The sequence below is a fragment of the Psammomys obesus genome, unplaced genomic scaffold, assembly GCF_907164565.1.
Source record: "Psammomys obesus unplaced genomic scaffold, mPsaObe1.curated_primary_1811, whole genome shotgun sequence".
Taxonomy (NCBI): Eukaryota; Metazoa; Chordata; class Mammalia; order Rodentia; family Muridae; genus Psammomys; species Psammomys obesus.
In genome coordinates, this window is record NW_026592890.1 from 6,988,991 (window position 1) to 7,007,209 (window position 18,219).

Here is an 18,219-nt window from a genome sequence, read left to right on the forward strand (position 1 = left end):
AGTGAATGTAAGAAACGGAGCAAGAATGTTGCAGAGGTCTGCTTGGGCCTTGGCTTCATGTCCAAACTTCCACCAGGACTGTAAGATTCACAGAGCGCTACAGGAGGCCACCCAGGGAAAAAGCTGGAGGCTGTCATCTGTTTCTCTGATCTCAAGAGCGGTGAGGGAACGGACTGTGGTGCAGGAATGCTAGTTAACTGACTCACAGTTTTCCGAATCTGAGGGCATGGGAACGGAAGAATGCAGGAGGTTTGTGTTACAGCAAATTGCAGTCAGAGGACCTTTCTGAATCACTCTGAGGTTACCGTCATCAGCACTGATGGGGCAGTGAGGCCTTTCGCAACCATCCAGATTTTAAACTGTGTGCACCTGGATCCGTTCATGAGAGGCAGAGATGTGATCTTTCACTTTGCCCACGTATATGTGGGTGCTGTGCATGTGTGTATGTATGCATAGTTGCATGTGTGCGAGCGTGTGGGTGTAGAGGCCAGGCATTGGTGTTGGGTGTCTTCTTTGCTCACTCTGCCTTTATTTACTAAGGCAGCTTGCTGTGTCTAGCTACCCAGCCTACCACAGAGATCCTTCGCCTCGGCCTCTCGAGTTGGGATCATGGGTGCTGGCATGCCTGCCCCACTGTTACATAGGTGGTAGGGAGTGAAATTAGATCCTAGATCTGGTGTCGCATGTATTGCATTCCCAGAGCCACCTCCTCAACCCCCTGGGATGGGTTCTTGGGTCAGCATCAGATGTCTCAGGAGTCTCGGCAGGAAGAGGCTAAATCATGGGTCTAGTTCCACGGAGCACATGCTATGATTCTGCTTCCAAAACAAAAACAAAATCCCAGAAGACCAACTGGGCATCTCTGTGCTTTCCAGCTCCTTACGTGACTTACCTCAGTAAAGACCCGTCAGCCCCATGCTCCCTGACTGATGCTCTGGATCATTTCCAAGTGGAAAGCCTGGATGAACTCATTCCAAACGACCTGACGAAGAACGACCTGCCTCCCCAGCATGCTCCCCGCAACATCACCGTGGTCGCCATGGAAGGCTGCCACTCGTTCGTCATTGTGGACTGGAACAAAGCTGCCCCTGGAGATGTGGTAACAGGTGTGTCCTAGGTGCATGCTCAGTGTTCCCACCAGTCTGAGAGAGAGAGAGGGGGGTAGATGAATGGGTCAATGCACAAAGAACAGGTAAGAACGGAGGCACGGGGCACGTGGGCAACTGCAGGGGCCTTGTGGGTCGTTAGAGAACACTGCATGGAAGCCAGAGTCCTGAACAACAATCCTAGACCTTGAGCTGATAATACATCACCTTGCTGGGGCTTGTTTCCTCATATGAAAACTATCACAACATCTTCAATCTCTTATCACACTGCAAACAGCCAGGCAAGCACCTGTCAGATGAAATCCTGTAGGAGAGGATGGTGAAGAGGTTTCTTCTGAGCCATTGGTGTGTCTCTCCTTCTTCCATGCCTGCTGGCTGCTCTCAGAGCAGCCTGGGTGTTTCCCAGTTCCTTATGTAGGCATTGGGAGTGATGGCAAAATCCTCGTAAGCCCCTCCTCTGAGACCGTCCTGTGGGACGCTTGGGAGTTTCTGTGGCCCTGCCACAATGACAGCTGAGAATGAGTCTGTTGAAATGAGTTCTCCCGTGAACACTCTCTTCCTCTGAAGGGGATTCCTTCCAGACCTGTGAGCAGTGTGACAGGAAGGCATCCATGCTGGCTGTGAATGTGTCTCTCAATGGCAGGGGTAGTGTGAAGGGTTAGAGACCAGTATTATCCATCCCATGTGTCTCTCGTGTAACTCTACAGCTGCTGTAGGACCCCAGTGTTGGCTTTCCAGGAGAGGAAAGTGTGCAAGACTATTCCAAGGGCAGAGTCTCTTCTAGAGCTTGCACATTGGCCCCAGAGCTAGGTAAGGGGCCAGGAACTCCAGCCCCATGCATCCTTCCAGGTGTGGCCAAGGGTTACGGGCACAGGGCCAGCATGGGTGAGGTGTCTGAGCCTTCAGCAGAATCGACAGCTGCTGCTTTCATGGTGTGTGCTCTGTGAGACCCATCTCTGCAAAGTGTAGCGCATTTCTGTAAAAAAAAAAAAAAAAAAAAAGCCGCCTGTAACCCAATCATTGAGAACTTTCTTTTTGACTGTGATTTTATGAATGGCCTCCCCCACGCCCCCTCCCTCTGTGAGTGCTTGTGTGATGTGTGTGTCTGAGGTGTTTGTGTGCACATGTGTAGGTACATGTGTCCTTGCATGTAGGGAAGCCAGAGGAGGGCAACAAATGTCCTGCTCTATCACTCGCCACCTTAGTCCCTTGAGACAGGAACTAAACATGGAGCTAGTTTGGTGACCGGAAATCCCAGCAGTCTTCTTGTCTGTGTCCCCACCCCAGCAATGGGGTTATAGGAAGGCATGTGCCCACCTTGCGCGCACCCGGGAACTTGAACTCAGCTCCTCACATTTGTGCCACAGGTGCTCTTACTTGCTGAGCCATCATCCCATGGCCATAACTGGCCAGTTTTAAAGGCAAATGGGTGAGCACAGAGGACCGAGTAAAGCAAAAATCTCATTTTAAGCCATTTGGTTTCAGAACCCTCATGTTCCTTCTGTCCTTAAACTAGGACAAGGGCAGGAGATGACAGTCATAGATGAGTTTTGACAAATGAACGACGATCACTCAGAGTCTTTTAGCCATACCCACATGCCTGGGAGTCATTGCCAATAATCTTCATTTCCTGTAAAGTACAACTGTACTTCTCTACAGGGAGCTTGGGTTTTGTCTGTCTTTTAAATTCTTCACTGTACAAAGTGATGGTTTTCAGAATCACATTTTCATTCCAGTATATCATATACTTTAACCATATTCATCCCTTGTCCTTCTCCCCTTCCATCTCCCTTTTTCCAAATGGATCCTCTTCTATTTTAATGTCAATGTATTATCTATCTATCTACCTACCTATCTATTATGTATCATGTATCTATCTACAAGTCATCTATCATCTATCAATCATTTATCTATATCTATCTGTATGTATCTATAATCTATCTATTATCATCTATCATCTACCAATCATTTATCTACCCATCGTCTATTTATCTATTATTTATCTATTTATCATCAATCTATACTCCACATATGATAGGGAAAACAAAACATTTGTCTGAGTCTGGCTCAGTAAATAGGAAGCTCAGGGCACTGCTTTTTTTTTTTTCTCCCACTTCTTTCTTCTCGGTGAAGTCAAGATTAGATAGAGTTAGCCCTGACAAGCTGAGCGAGACCAGGACATCAGAAAGCACGTGAGTCTGCCGTGCTGGATTCACCTGGATTCACCAGAAACTAGTGAAGTACCATCCCATCTCACGGTGAAACTTGCTCTCCTTGAGCGTCTCATGGGGCTTTACCTCGTGGTGCTGTATATCCCCTGCCCCCAAATACGCCATAGCTCTGTTTGGCTTGGTTCGCTCTCAGTTAGCTTCAGCTGTCAACTTGACACAGCCCAGAATCATATGAGGGAGGATCCGCTGGGACATTGCCTCTATCTGATTGGCCCACAGAGGCAGCTGTAGGGCTTTCTTAATTCCTAAGTGATTTGGGATAGCCCAGTCCGCTATGAGTGGTACACTTCCAGCAGGAAGCCAGAGGAAGCAAACCAGTGAGCAGCATCCTTCTGTGGTTTCTACTTCAAGTTCCGGCTTGAGTGTCTTCCCTGGCTTCCCTTAAGGATGCACCATGACCTGGAAGTCTGAGATGAAATAAACCCTTTCCTCTCCTAAGTTGCTTTTGGTCACGGTGTTTACCGAAGCAACCAAAAAGCAAATTAAGACAAGGTTCTTCCTCTTTCTGTTTCCAGGCTACTTGGTCTACAGTGCCTCTTACGAGGACTTCATCAGGAATAAATGGTCAACTCAGACATCATCAGTGACCCATTTGCCCATTGAGAACCTGAAGCCAAACACAAGGTATGCCATGGCAGTCACTCACAAAGATCCAGACCTGTGAGCTTCGCTCCAGAACAAAGTCTTCCCACATCCCCTTAAACGCTTGGTGTAGCTCATGGAATACCAGTGAAGGCTTGCCACAAACCATGTCTCTTGCTTAAGAGAAGCTCCTGCCTGTACTGCAGTTGTTACTTGACAGTCAACACCTTCCAATAAGGGCAGGAATGTCATTCTATACGTTGGAAGACAATTGATTCAGTTTTACTCACTAACGTAGTGACACTAGGTAGGACAGTTTTGCTTTGTGACGTCAGTGGGGCAGTATTTGCCAAACACAGTAACTGACACTTAACGCTTTGTGGTGTGGATGTTCGGAACGTCCTCGGGAGGGGCGTTGCTCGCACCAGCAAAGGTTACAATCACCCGAGAAATGCACGGCTGACAGAGCGCTGTTCGGGAAGCCAGAGTTTACGGCACTCAGGGAGAAACTGGCCAAATTTCTCTCATCAGAGTGTCTGACTGTATATTCTCCAGTTGTATTGCCTGGATTGGGAGGTATGGCTCTCAGAAAGTGACGCGTGGATGAGCATGAGGGAGGCATTGAATATGCCGTGGCCAGGCAGTGGTGTGCTGCTCAACTGACTGTCTGGGCAGCTGGGCGTGGGGTGCAAGGGGAACCCTGATCTGTAGTATTTTCAGTACCGGTGGCTCAGGTGCTCCCACTGTAGCTGTTTCCACAGTATCAATGGGCCTGTAGGATCCCTGAGTAGCTCCTGACTGGGTTCTGAGGTTGTCCAGACAGCCACAGCAACACGCTGGTTGTACGGAGCCAGTGGGCTTGCAGCGAAGAGCTCAAAGCGGCCTCCACAGGCGGAGGAGCACAGAAAAGACGGCAACAAATGACTCAGTGAACAAACATGTGCTACAGAGGGCAGAATCTGGCCAGAACCAGGCCACCAGGAGACTCCCCAAAGCTGGGAGCACTCCCTGTGACATTTTAATGTGCCATTTAGGCTCACTGGAACCAAGCTTCTGTAAACTGTTATGAACTGCGGGATTTGGCAAATGAAAAGAAGCAATAAATCGGGGAATGGAGAAAGTGCTTTGTTCCTTTCTAACAGCAGCGAAAGCCGACCAGAGGAAACAAAAGCAACAGAACCAGAGGAAATGGAGTCGGCATTCTCTTCCGCTATGTGCACTGATTCCTTCTATAGCACAGCTAGCGGATAGATCAGAAGGCTGGGGGATGCTTTCCAGTGGCTTCATCACATAACCGCTAGCCACAAAAGTTGAATCTTAATTCTCCTGACCTTTCCTTGTCCCGCTTGTCTGTGTCCCATGTTCTTTGCACAACTTTTGCTGCCATACTGGATTTCTGCCATTTTGACTGATGGTGGCTTAAGGTGGAGGTGTTCTAACGGTGGCTCTGGGTCCAACCTTCCCTCAAGCAGTTCCTCCTGTTTATTTTGCACCAGGGTTTAGGGCGTGGGGGTGAACTAGATGCAGCTCTCCTAACGTGTATAGTGCTGTCCCCATGGGGAGTTTTGTATGGCGGGGGAGATAGCTGTTAAAAAAGGAAAAGCAATACAGAGATAGACTTTTACAGCCAGTGCCGTGAGGAAGTTTAGGGAGAGTACATACTAGGAGGATTCTTGTCCTTATGAGCCTGGGGCTGGTCAGGTAAAGTGGCTTCTGCCACTTCAGTGGAGTGTCCAGGAAGGGTGTAGCATGGGAGCTTCTCTGGCCAAATTTCCTCAGGACCCAGGTAAGTAGCAGCTATAAACAGTCAGAGCAGCGTGGAAGCAATGAGCAGAAACAATATTTATTTATTTATTTATTTATTTATTTATTTATTTATTTATTTATTTTACCACCTGACTAGAGGGAGGCCTCCCAAACCACTGTGAAAGCGCAGGCACCCAGAGTTTGGAGTCAGCCTCTTGGGTGGTTTATGTCAGATCCTGATTTTTTGATTTTTGTTTTCTTAACTAAAATAAGTTTATTCTACCTTATTCACTAAACAAAGGCCCCACCATCACTCCTTATGGTCTGCATATTTTAAAATCCAATTTTACTATGAAAAGCTGGGATCAGAGTCTTAGGGCCATTCCATCAGGGACACAAGGAACTGTGTAGCACAAGGTTTTCACACAAGGGCTTATGAACCTAGATACCACTCCTAATTTTTAAATGACTTCTTTTTAAAGTATTTGCAAAATTCAGCTAGAATCGTTGACATGTGCCAAACCCCCTGTTGGAGCTGCCTGTGGGGTTTTGCTTTAAATTACTTCACAGCCACTGAGCGAGAGTGTAAATAATCTAGAAACATTAATTGCAGTCATTGAGATTTGGAAACATGTTAATTGTTCATCCTTTTTTTTTTTTTTTTAGTAATTGAAATAAAAAAATCAATAATCATATTATATGGAGTTCAGATTTTATCAAGTGGCTTTTCTCTTCTTTCTGGGTTAGTAAGACCACAGGAGAATGTCTCTGCATGCAGTGAGGCCAGAGGTGACCTAGGCGATTTCATTACTATGGCTTGTGGCCACCTCTGAATGTGAATGGTCCCTCCTTAAAATTTCTTCATAGCTTTTCATCAGTACTTACATCTCTACCTGACTTAACCAGATAAAGAATTTTGAAATAGTTAAGTGAGATATTCCTTCTGGCCAAAAGCTAGAGGGAAGTGCCATTTTCTAAGGTTCAAAGAGCCATTCATGGGTCCTAGAAGAGCCCTGTGGTACATGGAACCCAGGAGGTCACAAGTGTTATCAACAGTGGTTCTAACTGATGCTCTGGTCTCCAGTTCTTTGAGCATCAGTGTTGATGAAGTAAAATGCTTCAAGACTCCCTTTCCTTCTTGTTGAACGTGCTGACTCAAACATTGCACTTTCCAGAACATTCTCTGTTTCTAGACAAAGCTGGCCCTGCAGCAAAGCCTCTCTCTTCTTCCTGGACATGTTTCTCTCTTCTAGAGGTGCCACATCTCAAGGCGTGGCTATTTTGTGAGTTCCACTGAAAAGGCCACTCTCTAGCCAGCCTCTCCTGCCAGCCACAAGCCACATTTTTGTTGAATCCGCCACAGAGCCCAAGACGTTGATTGAGTTAACACCTGACTTCTACTCTGTGTTTTGTTGTCCCTCTCTTGTCCCTCTCTTGGAGTTTATACTGGCATCTGAGTCTTCAGCAGGTTTCTAAAGGATGGACTGGGAGAGTCATCCAGGGCCTGCTGGGATACTCTGGGAGAAGCCCTCTGAGCAAATATTAATGTTTCTATCCATTCCCATCAGCCATGTGCCTGTGCTGCATTAATTAGACCATTTCAAGAAATCATCAAACAATAAGCAAGTTCAGGAAAACACATGATAACCAGCTCTTTCTCTGTCTCTCTCTCTCTGTGTATGTGTGTCTAAAAACATACAACATGACTCCAATGTTATTGTAGAAACATGCTTGTAATACTGGGAATCTGTCTCACTATTCAGAGGTCCAGTCAATTTTTCTTTTGAAAGATGCTTTCCTTCTTTTTCAGATATTACTTCAAAGTTCAAGCTAAAAATCCTCATGGATATGGGCCCGTCAGCCCTTCTGTCTCATTTGTTACAGAATCAGGTATGGGGATATTTATCTTTGTTTTGCTTCTTTGAAAAAAAAAAAAACACAAAACAGAATGACATCTATTGGCAGGGTGAAAATTAAAGCAGGAAAATGTCCTTTCTGTTAGATCAGTTCAGATTTCTCTTTATGAAACAAGCATTTCTCCCCCTTTTATGTTAGGAGAGAGCTGAGGTCAAATTCTAATGAAAAGAAAAGCAAATTTAGTTTTCAACTTAAAGATAGTTTTAACTCATTAACATAAAATAGTTTCAGCGCTTTCTTTGTGTTTTATTGTTTGTTTGGCTTTGGCTTTGTTGAGGCAGAATAGCCCAGGCTGATCTGGCACTGGTTGTCTAACCCAGGCTGGCCTCAGACTACTGAGTACTGGGGTTGTAAGCCCTCACCTGGTCTTAGTTTTAAAGTTTAAAAAACCTTAGATGACCTGGGAGGCTGATGCTTCTGTGGCTAGCCAAATTTTCATCTATGGCTTCTTTTATGAAGAAGCAGAGATGCCCGTACTAAGTACCTCAGGTTTAACTTCTATCCCAGTGATTCTCAGCATTCCTAACGCTGTGGCCGTTCCCCATGTTGAGGTGACCCCCAACTATAAATCTATTTTTGTTGCCACTTTGTAATTTTGCTACTGTTATAAACTGTAACGTAAATGTATATTTTCCAATGGACCTAGGTGACCTCTGTGAAAGGGCTGTTTTACCCCACAGGTTTTGTTGTCGTTTTTTTGTTTTGTTTTTGCTGTTGTTTCATTTTCATCCCTGTTCTGGGGTATTTGAGAGGAGCGCTATGAGCTTTTCCTCTTAAGCTGACATCACTACTGCATGCAGAGCAGACAGCGCCAGAATGAGCCGTCTACACAAAGGACAAGGGAAAACCGGGGTGACGTAATATCGTAAATGTGGAGAGGAAGCTCTGAGATTTTATATATGTTAAAGTGTATTAGGTGTGCACCCTGAAAACCCAGTTTTCTGAGCTGAGGCTGAGTGGCCATGAACATGGACAAATGAAGCACTGTGTTTACTTCCCAATGCTGCAAAAATTAAGATACAGAGAGAATGAGTGATGGAGAGGAGAGAGTGTTGTTTACTTAGTCCATGTACAGCATTTGTGAAAATCAGTGTGCTAGCAAAACAGCTCAGTGGGCAGAAGGCTGGCCCAGCATGGCAGAAGGCTTGGGTTTGAGCCCCAACACCACCTGAAAAGTGATCCTTTTCTGAAGCGAAATTTCTTCAAAAACAACTTTCATATTCTCTGATGTGGTTTTCGCAGTTAAAGCATAAACAGTTTTAAAATACGGAACGTCATAGATTCTGAGCTGTGTTCAGCTCTGGCTACTGTCCAGCAGCATGCCTGTCACCACCAGCAGGGCCTCCCTGCTGTCCTGCACCTTCTGCTCTCTCCCACTGAGTTCACATCCTCTAGGACTTGACATAAGTACCCTAAAGTCCATACCCCTCTGGCTGGCTTCTCTCCAAATAATCAATTGTTATGTTTGTTTGTTTCTGTTTTGTTGTTGAGACAAGGTTTCTCTGTGTAGCCTTGTCATGTAGAGCAGGCTGGCCTCAAACTCTCAGAGATCCACCTGCCTCTGCCTCCCCAGTGCTGGGATGACAGGCGTGCACCATGCTCAGCTATCAAATAATCAACTTTTGATTGATCCATGCACTAGTTCTTCATTGGTTCTTCATTCTCTTTTATCTCTGGTCCGTATTTCATGATCCAGCTATGCCACAATCCTCTCATTTGACCCATTCAGCTATAATTTCAGTTATTCGCACCGATCAGTAATTACAAAGAGGCTATAGGTGTTTATACGCAAATGTTTAGATTTGTATTTTAACTTCTCTTGAGCAAACACTGAAGAATGGAAAACATGTGATATTATAGTATGCAGAATATTTTAAGAAATCACCAGACTCTCCCAAATATGAGGTTTAAAAACAAGAGAGCTGATTTCATTTTTATAAAGTGTTTACACAATCTGTTTTATTTTGAATCCGAATATGTGAATGAGAGACTGAGCATATGCGCACCTCCATGCCACAGGATGCATGTAAAAGTATTTCCGTACATATGTGCACAGTGAGAGAGTGTGTGTATGTGTGTGTGCGTGTGAGAGAGAGTGTGTGTATACATATATTTGTGTATGCTACAGCATGCATATGAGAGTATGTGTGTGCATGTGTGTGTGTGTGTGTGTGTGTACATGCCACAGTGTGCATGTGGAGGTCATGACAGCTTTCAAGAGTTAGTTCTCCTCTTTCACCACACGGTGAAATCCAGGTTCTTACTCACTGGGTCATCTTGCTAGCCTGAAGGACTGAATTGTTTGTTATACACAACTTCAAAATGTTATTTCCAGAAGCTCCCAGCTTCTTGGGTCAACAATAACAAAGTTGACCTGAGAGTATTTCCCGAAAGAAAATGCTCCCAGAGTGAGTCCAGTGAGATACTTTGGAAACTGACAAATAAACCCTATGTTTTTTTTCTCTATTCCAATTCGGTTAGCTCTTTTAATTACAGCCAGAATGTCAACATTTTCCCAACTGCAATGTGTGTTACAAGGTCAATTCTTTCTTTTTCATCCACAGACAATCCTCTGCTCGTTGTGAGAGCCCCAGGTGAGTTCCATGCCTCGAGGATTCTGCCGCTCTGGTTTCGAACGTGAATGAGATGCGAATAGTGAGCGTGAGGTCCGTGATCACTGTCATGACTCACAACCAGAGATGGCGGAACATTTTACATCTGCATGATTTTTTTTTCCTGACAACTTTGATTCATCCACCCTCCATTGTCTTTGTGGAAGAGAATGACTTGAAAATGCTTTAGTAAGACTATAGATGTTGGCGTCAGTGAGAAACTATGATGGGAATGGCCAAACCCTATCAAATAAGTCCTTTGTTTACATGGTCCCCATGAGCATTTTAGAGTGATGAAAAGATGTCAAAATGCAGCAGCTGTGCAAGGACATTTTGCCTCCCTCACCCACGAACCGAGCAATCCCTGGGTTTCAAGTTCAAGGAAGGAATAAAGAGTGACCAAAAGAGCAGGACCCGAGGCGGAGGGACTTGTGACATGCCCCAAGAGTCAACTATGCCAATACAGCTGCTTTTCCTTGACTCTTACATCGCTCATGAGCTTTGAGAATCCTTTTTTAAAAATGACAAGATCTTAAATACTCTAGGGTGAAAGGCAGCCTGCCCTTCAGAGATGGTGGTTAGCTTTCTGTTGCCATGAAAAAAAAATCTGAGAGAACTGGGAGAGAACGGTTTATTTTGGCTTATGGCTTTAGAGATTTAGGAGCATGTCACTTGGCTTCCTGGCTTGTAGCCTGAGGTGAGGTATAACATGGCTGAGGGGCACAAGATGCAAAACTGTCTTCATGGTAGGCAGGCAGGTGGAAGGGAGCGAGGGAGATCCCTTCAAAGCCATTCTCTAGTTACCTATTTCTTTCATGAGGCCCCTCCTTCATTCAGGTATGAGGTTATCAATGGGTTAACCCATGATGAAGTTCAAATCCTCCTGACCCAATAATCTCTGTGCAGCCCATCAGAGGCGTGAGACTTTGGGGAACAGTATTAGATCTGACCCATAATGCTGCAGTTGTAGTCTAGTATTAAAAGAGAAAGGGGATAAACATGTATGCACATGTGCTCAGAGAAGCTAGAGAGGAAGGAAGGCCGGGAAAACTCCCCGCTTTCCGACAGTTTGTGTAGAACAATAACCGCTGTAGCCCACTGTACCTTAGAGCGCGTGTTTTGTGTTGTCAAGGTGGCGAGCCCATCTGGATCCCGTTTGCTTTCAAGCATGACCCTGGCTACACCGACTGCCACGGTCGGCAGTATGTGAAACGGACATGGTACAAGAAGTTTGTGGGGGTCGTTCTTTGTAATTCACTAAGGTATAAGATCTACCTCAGCGACAACCTCAAAGGTAGGACTTACACTTGGGTGGCTGCAGTAAACTTCTGGCCACTACTGACTTGTAAAGCAGATGGCTTAGTACATGTGTAAGGCCTGGAGCTGTGAGGATTTTACTGTAAACCAGTTTTGTAGACTCTGCCTTAGGATTACTAGTTTTATGCATACACCACTCCTACATCTTAGAAATGAAATCCAAGATCAGCTGGTCTGAATAGTTTTTAATTAATTAATTTATTATTTATTTCTCACTAATCTTCCCCCACATCCCCAGCTCTGGAGATTTACCTGCCTCATCTCATTATTGGATAATTCTCTCTCTCTCTCTCTTCCTCCATCCCTCCCTCTCCCCCATCTCTGCCAGCTCTTTCTGTCTTTTCCACCCACTTTCTCTCCCTTCAAAATTTCTAGGAGAGAACGCACAGTCACCTTCAGGATCCCAGTGTGAGGGAACACAGAATTGTAGGTCCTTGAGTTGCGCTTCAGCACCACGGACAGCGCTCTGTGCCCGAAGCTATGTGTGGAAATAGGTTCTAATTATCTAGATCTGCCTCAGACTTCTAAATCTCTTCTGGATTGCGGTTTTCTTCATTCTTTCTAGAGAGCAGAGGACTTTTTAAAAAGGGTCCATCATTTACACATCAGAGCTGCCTGTACTGCCCAAAGTCCCCCTACTAAACATGTTGAGTAGTTAGTATACAAGAGCTTGCTGGCTTCTCACACACTTAGTGCCATTACAAACATTTTTCAGATACAGAAACCATGGAACACATAATTTAAGTAATGCTCCCAATTTAAACAGTCCCCAAAGCATGTTCTAACTCGTAAGCCAGCAGTGACACTCTCTAGTAGTCACTGACCTGTGATTCTCTCTCACACAGACACGTTCTATAGCATTGGAGACAGCTGGGGAAGAGGTGAGGACCATTGCCAGTTTGTGGATTCACACCTGGATGGAAGAACAGGGCCTCAGTCTTATATAGAAGCCCTCCCTACCATTCAAGGTAAGGAGAACAAAGTTGCTATTTTATACTGAAGAAAAATGGCTATAATGAGAAAATATATGGTAGCTCTGCCTTTGATTTATAGTTTAGGGATTAATGTTGGGAGCACTTTGGATCATACAGGGTGAAAATAAAAAATCAAGGAATAAAAGTATGTCCATCACATGCTGGCCTTGGAGAATGCTCTGGAAAACTGGAAATATAAGGGGGTGTATACGACCTCATCCCTGCTCTCAGAAGCAAGCTCTGTCACCAGGAAGAGTAAGCAACTGTGTGAGAGGTTAATTATAGTGGGCACTATGATGTGTACAACAGCTCCCACCATGTGGTTGTCGTCTTGTCAAGAAATTGGAATCATTGTGACCATACAAATTCAAGGGAGGCAAACACTCAAGGATGTTAAGGAAGGTTGTCAGGACAGGGAGTATGAGTTGAGTCTTGAAATGTGGATGAATATGAACAGTGCACAGTGGAGACCTTCGAGGGGACCCAGCTTGACCAATGGGTAAACATGAAAGTCACCAGCAGAGGCCTCAGGGCCAGGGCACCAGCTCTTGGATGATCGCATTATGAGGCAGGAACACAATAGTTGTGATATGTCTCTGTGGATCCCAGAATTCCACGCAAACCAACAGCAGCTGAAAGTGGTCCAGCATCTTTCCATCTTGCACTCGGTTCTTGGTGATGTTGTACATTCAGGGTGTCCACGTATTTGTGGAAAAATATGTGAACTTGTGCACGAGTATCCTGGTTTACTTTCTGTTGTGGTGACAACAATGCCCTGACCAAAAGCAACGTGGGGATGAAAGGCTTTGGCTTACACATATTTGGTTTGCACATCCTGATCACAGACCATCGTTGAGAAAAACCACAGCAGGAACTCAAGATGGGTGGGGACGTGGAGGCCAGAATGGAAACAGAGGCCATGGAGGAATGCAGCTTATTGGCTCGCTCAGTTTGCTTGCTTCTATAGGCAGGACCGCCTGCCCAGGGGTGGCACCTCCTACAATGAGCTGGGCCCTCACATATCACTCATTAGTAAAGAAAATGCCCACAGGCCAGCCTGATGGAGATTTTTTTCTCAATTGAAGTTCCCTCCACTCAGATGACCCTGGTTTGTCTCAAGTTGAAAAAAACAAAAACAAAAACAAAAAACTCTAACACAATCACTTACAGATTTTCAAAGAATTAAAGTCCACAGGTAGCCAAATGAGCATATTTTTTAATCCTTCATCTAGAATAAAGAACCAAGGGTTTTTACCTGCCTGTTTAGATTTATTATAGAGAATTGTTTCCAGTGAGTGTCATGGTCAACACCACAACCTTGGCACAGAAATACAGAGGAATATAGATAACACAGGACTGTAACAGAAGTCAGGACGCTGCAAGAGCTGGAAAGATGTGGACTGTGTAGATGCTGTGTATTTTATTGTGACGAACTGAACCGGCTTACATATTCAACCCAACATGACTCTGGATATTCCCACTGAGGCACAGCTAGATGAGGTTGCAGCTTAAATCACTATATTACCAGGTTATCTCTATAATGTGGCCTTACCTGATCGGGTGAAAAATTTCAACAGACATGGCCGAAAGCAGAGGCGACCAAGCCAGGAAAGGGCTTGTGCTTTAGCCTGAGACAGCTTGGTCGCCTCTGCTTTCGGCTGAGTCTTGCCATGTCCAGTTCAGTTCGTCACAATAAAATACACAGCATCTACACAGCCCATGTCTTTCCAGCTCTTGCAGTGTCCTGGCTTCTGTTACAGTCCTGTGTTATCTATATTCCTCTGTATTTCTGTGCCAAGGTTGTGGTGTTGAGCATGACTGGTTAGCGAACTCACTGGTAGAGTTGGCAGCTGGCCAATGTTTGTCAAGAGGGAAATAAGGCCAGAAGTGAGAGCAATAGAGTTCCCCAAACATTTTGAGGCTACCAGAGCATCCTTCTACTTCAAGAGGTCAGCAACGTGCAGATTGTTTTTTCTGGAAAGATCTACAGATCTGCTTCAGCTTTTCAGGCTTAATTAAACCTTGGAGCTGAGCAGTTCTGGGAAGCTGGAAGCTCTGAACCCTGAGAACAGATGGATGTGAGTGATATTCAGTTACCCCAGGCTAGGATGTGCATCTCTGCAAAAGCTCACCAATGGTGGCTGAAATTACATTCTTTGGTTATGAGTGAGAGGAGGACTGGATTATCACCCATGAAACATGCCTGGGGTAGGCCTGTTTCTATGGTGACATAGAACTGGTCCAGGGGATTCACAAGTAACACCCAGAGATGTTCACCGGAACATGCTGCCTGAAAGCAGGCTGTAGGGGGAGAAGTTTTCCTGTCAGTGACTTTGAACCTTCTTTCCCCCCATCTTTTCCACTGCCTTTCCAGGCTACTATCGTCAGTACCGCCAGGAGCCTGTCAGCTTTGGCCACATTGGTTTTGGAACCCCTTACTACTACGTGGGCTGGTACGAGTGTGGAGTCTCCATCCCAGGAAAGTGGTGACCAGAGGATCGGCCTGCCGCAAGTTCACCCTCCCAGCCCGTTTGATTAACTTGCACTAGGAACTATGGGCAAAAGAAAGACGGCGTTCCAAGCCTGCTGCCCCAGCGTATGAGGAGGCCACAGGGTGGACACGGGCATTTGGTCCTCTTCCATCGGAATTTGGCCACATTTCTTGGTCTGGACTATAAATACAATCCAGTTTTGCTGAAACTTCACTTCTCTGTGCTTCGTTTGTTTATTTGTAATCACACATTCCAGAGCCGTCAACCCTGCAGCGGATCCAGTGTGATTTCCAGACTCTTCCTCAGACACTCGGGGATCTCCAGGGAACAGTGCTGGCATGCTGTGTTTGCCTCACAGAATGCTTTCTGCTTTTCTCACCTTCAAATCAGCTGAGTTTAAGCCTCACACCTCTTTGTATGAAGTAGAATTGAATTACCGAATTGAATTACCAAAGGAAGCACATCCTCTTTGAGATTTATCCTAAAGACTTATCAACCCCTGGGTTAAGTGCTCCAAATTTTATTTGTAAATTCTCAATTTTGATATATATATGTGTGTGTGTATATATGCATATACATATTTACACTCATCAAGAATACTGATTAAACTTGCTACATGTATATTTGCTCTTTAGATGAATGTGTGTAAGACATTGTGAATGGAGGTCCTGCTTGTAATATCTTTCTTAGGTGGCCAGGGCATAGGTCCTCTACAGAATATAGCTTTGGTTAAAAAGGTATGCATGCTTCTCGCAGATGCTGCTGGCCTTGGGGAGTAACATTGATGGAGGCATTGATGAGTAACAGCTTTGCCAGCAAACCAAGTGCCTTCCTCCAGCCTTTTTATCATGGAGATGACTTTATTTACCTTTGTTGAGGGAGGGAGAAGGAGAGACCAGAGACAGAAACAGAGGGGGGCTTGTGTGCACATTTGTGTGTGTGTGCACGGGTAGACGTATGAGGCAGAGATCAGCTCAGACATCATCCCTCGGGAGCCATGCGCCTCACCGAGAGATGGGGTCTACAGGCTAACTCAGGCTGGCAAGCCTGTGAGCCCCAGCAGCTGCCTGTCTCTGTCTCCCCAGGACTCAGCTTTCTATGTGAGTACTGGGTACCTACCTCAGGTCCCACACTTATAAAGAAGTGCTTTCTGGCTGAGTCCTCACCAGCTCTATGTCTAATGTACTTCCAGATGAATGAATACTTTAGTTTCAAAGTGATTTTAAAGTCACGTCTCTGAAAATTCAATTTCCCTTCTCAGCTTCTTGAAATAGAAGCATCTTCCTCCCTTGACGGTTATACAAGAGGGTGTACTGGGACCCTTTGCTCCCATTGCTGTAAAAGGGTCTGTCCTTCCTCTATGGCCCCAGACAGCCCTGTGAATGAAGGCCTCGTCTTCATGCATCCAAGTGTCAGCATTAGTGGTGCTGACACAGAGATGAGGTAGAAGGAAATGCTGCCAGGTCTGAGGGCCATTCCTGACAGACCGCCGAAGGGTAGAGCGTACTGCAGGAGTGCGGTGCTGTGGTTTTCCGTTCCTGCACCATGCTGAGGCGAAACCTCGTGTATCTGGAAGTTCTGAAGGTAAACCTTACAAGGACACAGTTGTCTTTACACAACTTTGAGACCAGTCTGTGACGTCCGTCCCTTCCTCACGTTCCACCATGACCTTTGCACAATGGCAACAGCAAAGAAGACAGTCCAGGAGAGTGCTAGAACTCCCCAAAGCAGCCTGCAGCCCATGGGATGCAGGTTGCCAAGGAGCTATAAATGCCCCTCCCCCCAAATGGTGCATTTGCATGTAACACGGTGAAGGCTTTGGGACTGTCAGTAAGTCTAGTGTACAGTTCTCAAGTGTGAACTTTGTGGATGGCAAAGATTACTCTGCAATGCCAAAAGGTCATGCACACCTGCTCTAGAGAGACAAATCAGATGTTTATCCAAATTTGAGTTTGCAAGCTCCAAGTCATTTGGGAAGGCTCTCCCACATTAAAGGGAGGTTGTTGAAGAAGACTCCTTACTTTCCACACGTGTCAGCATCCAAATGTGCTTCACAGTGCCAGATCAAGGGTTACCCAGAAAATGTTTTAAGAAGGTTTATAATCAGTTGTGCTGTCTCCATGGGAGCTGAGATCTGGCATCCTCTTCTGCTCGCAGAAGAAGGCTAGTGATACTGAGAACCGGACACGCATTGAGAGACTGTGTCTGGTGTCTGAAGAGAAACAAGTTTCATGCTTATTGTGGGACTCCAGTTGTATTTGAGCTTTTCTTTTGTCTTGATGTCACCAGAGCACCTGGGAGGGGAGCTCTTGGCAGTGTTCCAACTTCATCGTGCTGTCAGGGGCCTCCTTCAGAAGAGCTCGGGTATCAGGACTCAATATCAGCAACACAGGCATCCTCTTTCATGTGAATTGTACTTTCTATTTGTCAAAGGACCCAGTGGCCTCAAAGAACTCATTCTTATTTGGTAGGAATAGTAAAACTTCTCTAGTTTCATTCATGGAACTTTTTTTTCCAGTCCTTTCTGAAATATTTTGGTTTTACTGTATTCTAGAAAAGTGAAGTTCATTAAAAATAAACATTTGCAGTTTTAGATGCAAATTACCATAACCTTCATAAAATAAGCAGCTAAAACCAAAGCCAGAGCAATAAGACAAGAACAGCAGCATAGGCAGTCAATTAGGAATAATCTCAAGGGTTATCTAAACACGGGATAGATGACAGGCAGGCAGGCAGACAGACAGGCATAGACAGACAGACAGAGGGGCTGCAGAGATGGCCCAGCAGTTAAAAGGACTTGCTGCTCTTGCAAAGGACCAAAGTTTGGTTCCCAGCACCACATTTGGTGGCTCATAGCTTTTTACAACTCCAGAGATAGAGGATCTGAGACCCTCTTTGCCTACATGAGGACCTGCACACACATGAGCATACACACACAAAGACGCTCACACACACACATAAAGATTTTAGAGAGAAAGTAAGGTAGGTAGGTAGGTAGATAGATAGATACATAGATAGAGACATAGATAGATAGATAGATAGATAGATAGATAGATAGATAGATAGATAGATAGATAGATACTATCAAGGTCTTGACTGGACCAATTGGCTCACATGTTATGGAAGATGACAAGTGTCACAACAGTTCGTCTGAAAGCTGGAGAGCCTGGTTTGCAGGAAGTACAACTGGTTTTAGGGTTGAAGAGCCTAGAACCAAAGACATCAAAGCTGTCATTTTCAGG

At 45.2% G+C, this 18,219-nt stretch overlaps 1 protein-coding gene across 1 annotated transcript in view; it reads left to right on the top strand.

Annotated features, from left to right (window-relative positions):
- The window catches only part of Fndc1 (fibronectin type III domain containing 1), an 81,595-nt gene extending 66,009 nt beyond the window's left edge, over nt 1–15,586 (top strand). Inside the window, exons 14-20 of the mRNA XM_055615852.1 lie at nt 876–1,106; nt 3,853–3,961; nt 7,476–7,555; nt 10,147–10,176; nt 11,327–11,488; nt 12,357–12,479; nt 14,860–15,586. Coding sequence (XP_055471827.1) covers nt 876–1,106; nt 3,853–3,961; nt 7,476–7,555; nt 10,147–10,176; nt 11,327–11,488; nt 12,357–12,479; nt 14,860–14,975 — 851 coding nt within the window. The 3' untranslated portion in view covers nt 14,976–15,586. The remainder of the gene's footprint in view (nt 1–875; nt 1,107–3,852; nt 3,962–7,475; nt 7,556–10,146; nt 10,177–11,326; nt 11,489–12,356; nt 12,480–14,859) is intronic.
- The last annotated feature ends 2,633 nt before the right edge of the window (nt 15,587–18,219 follow it).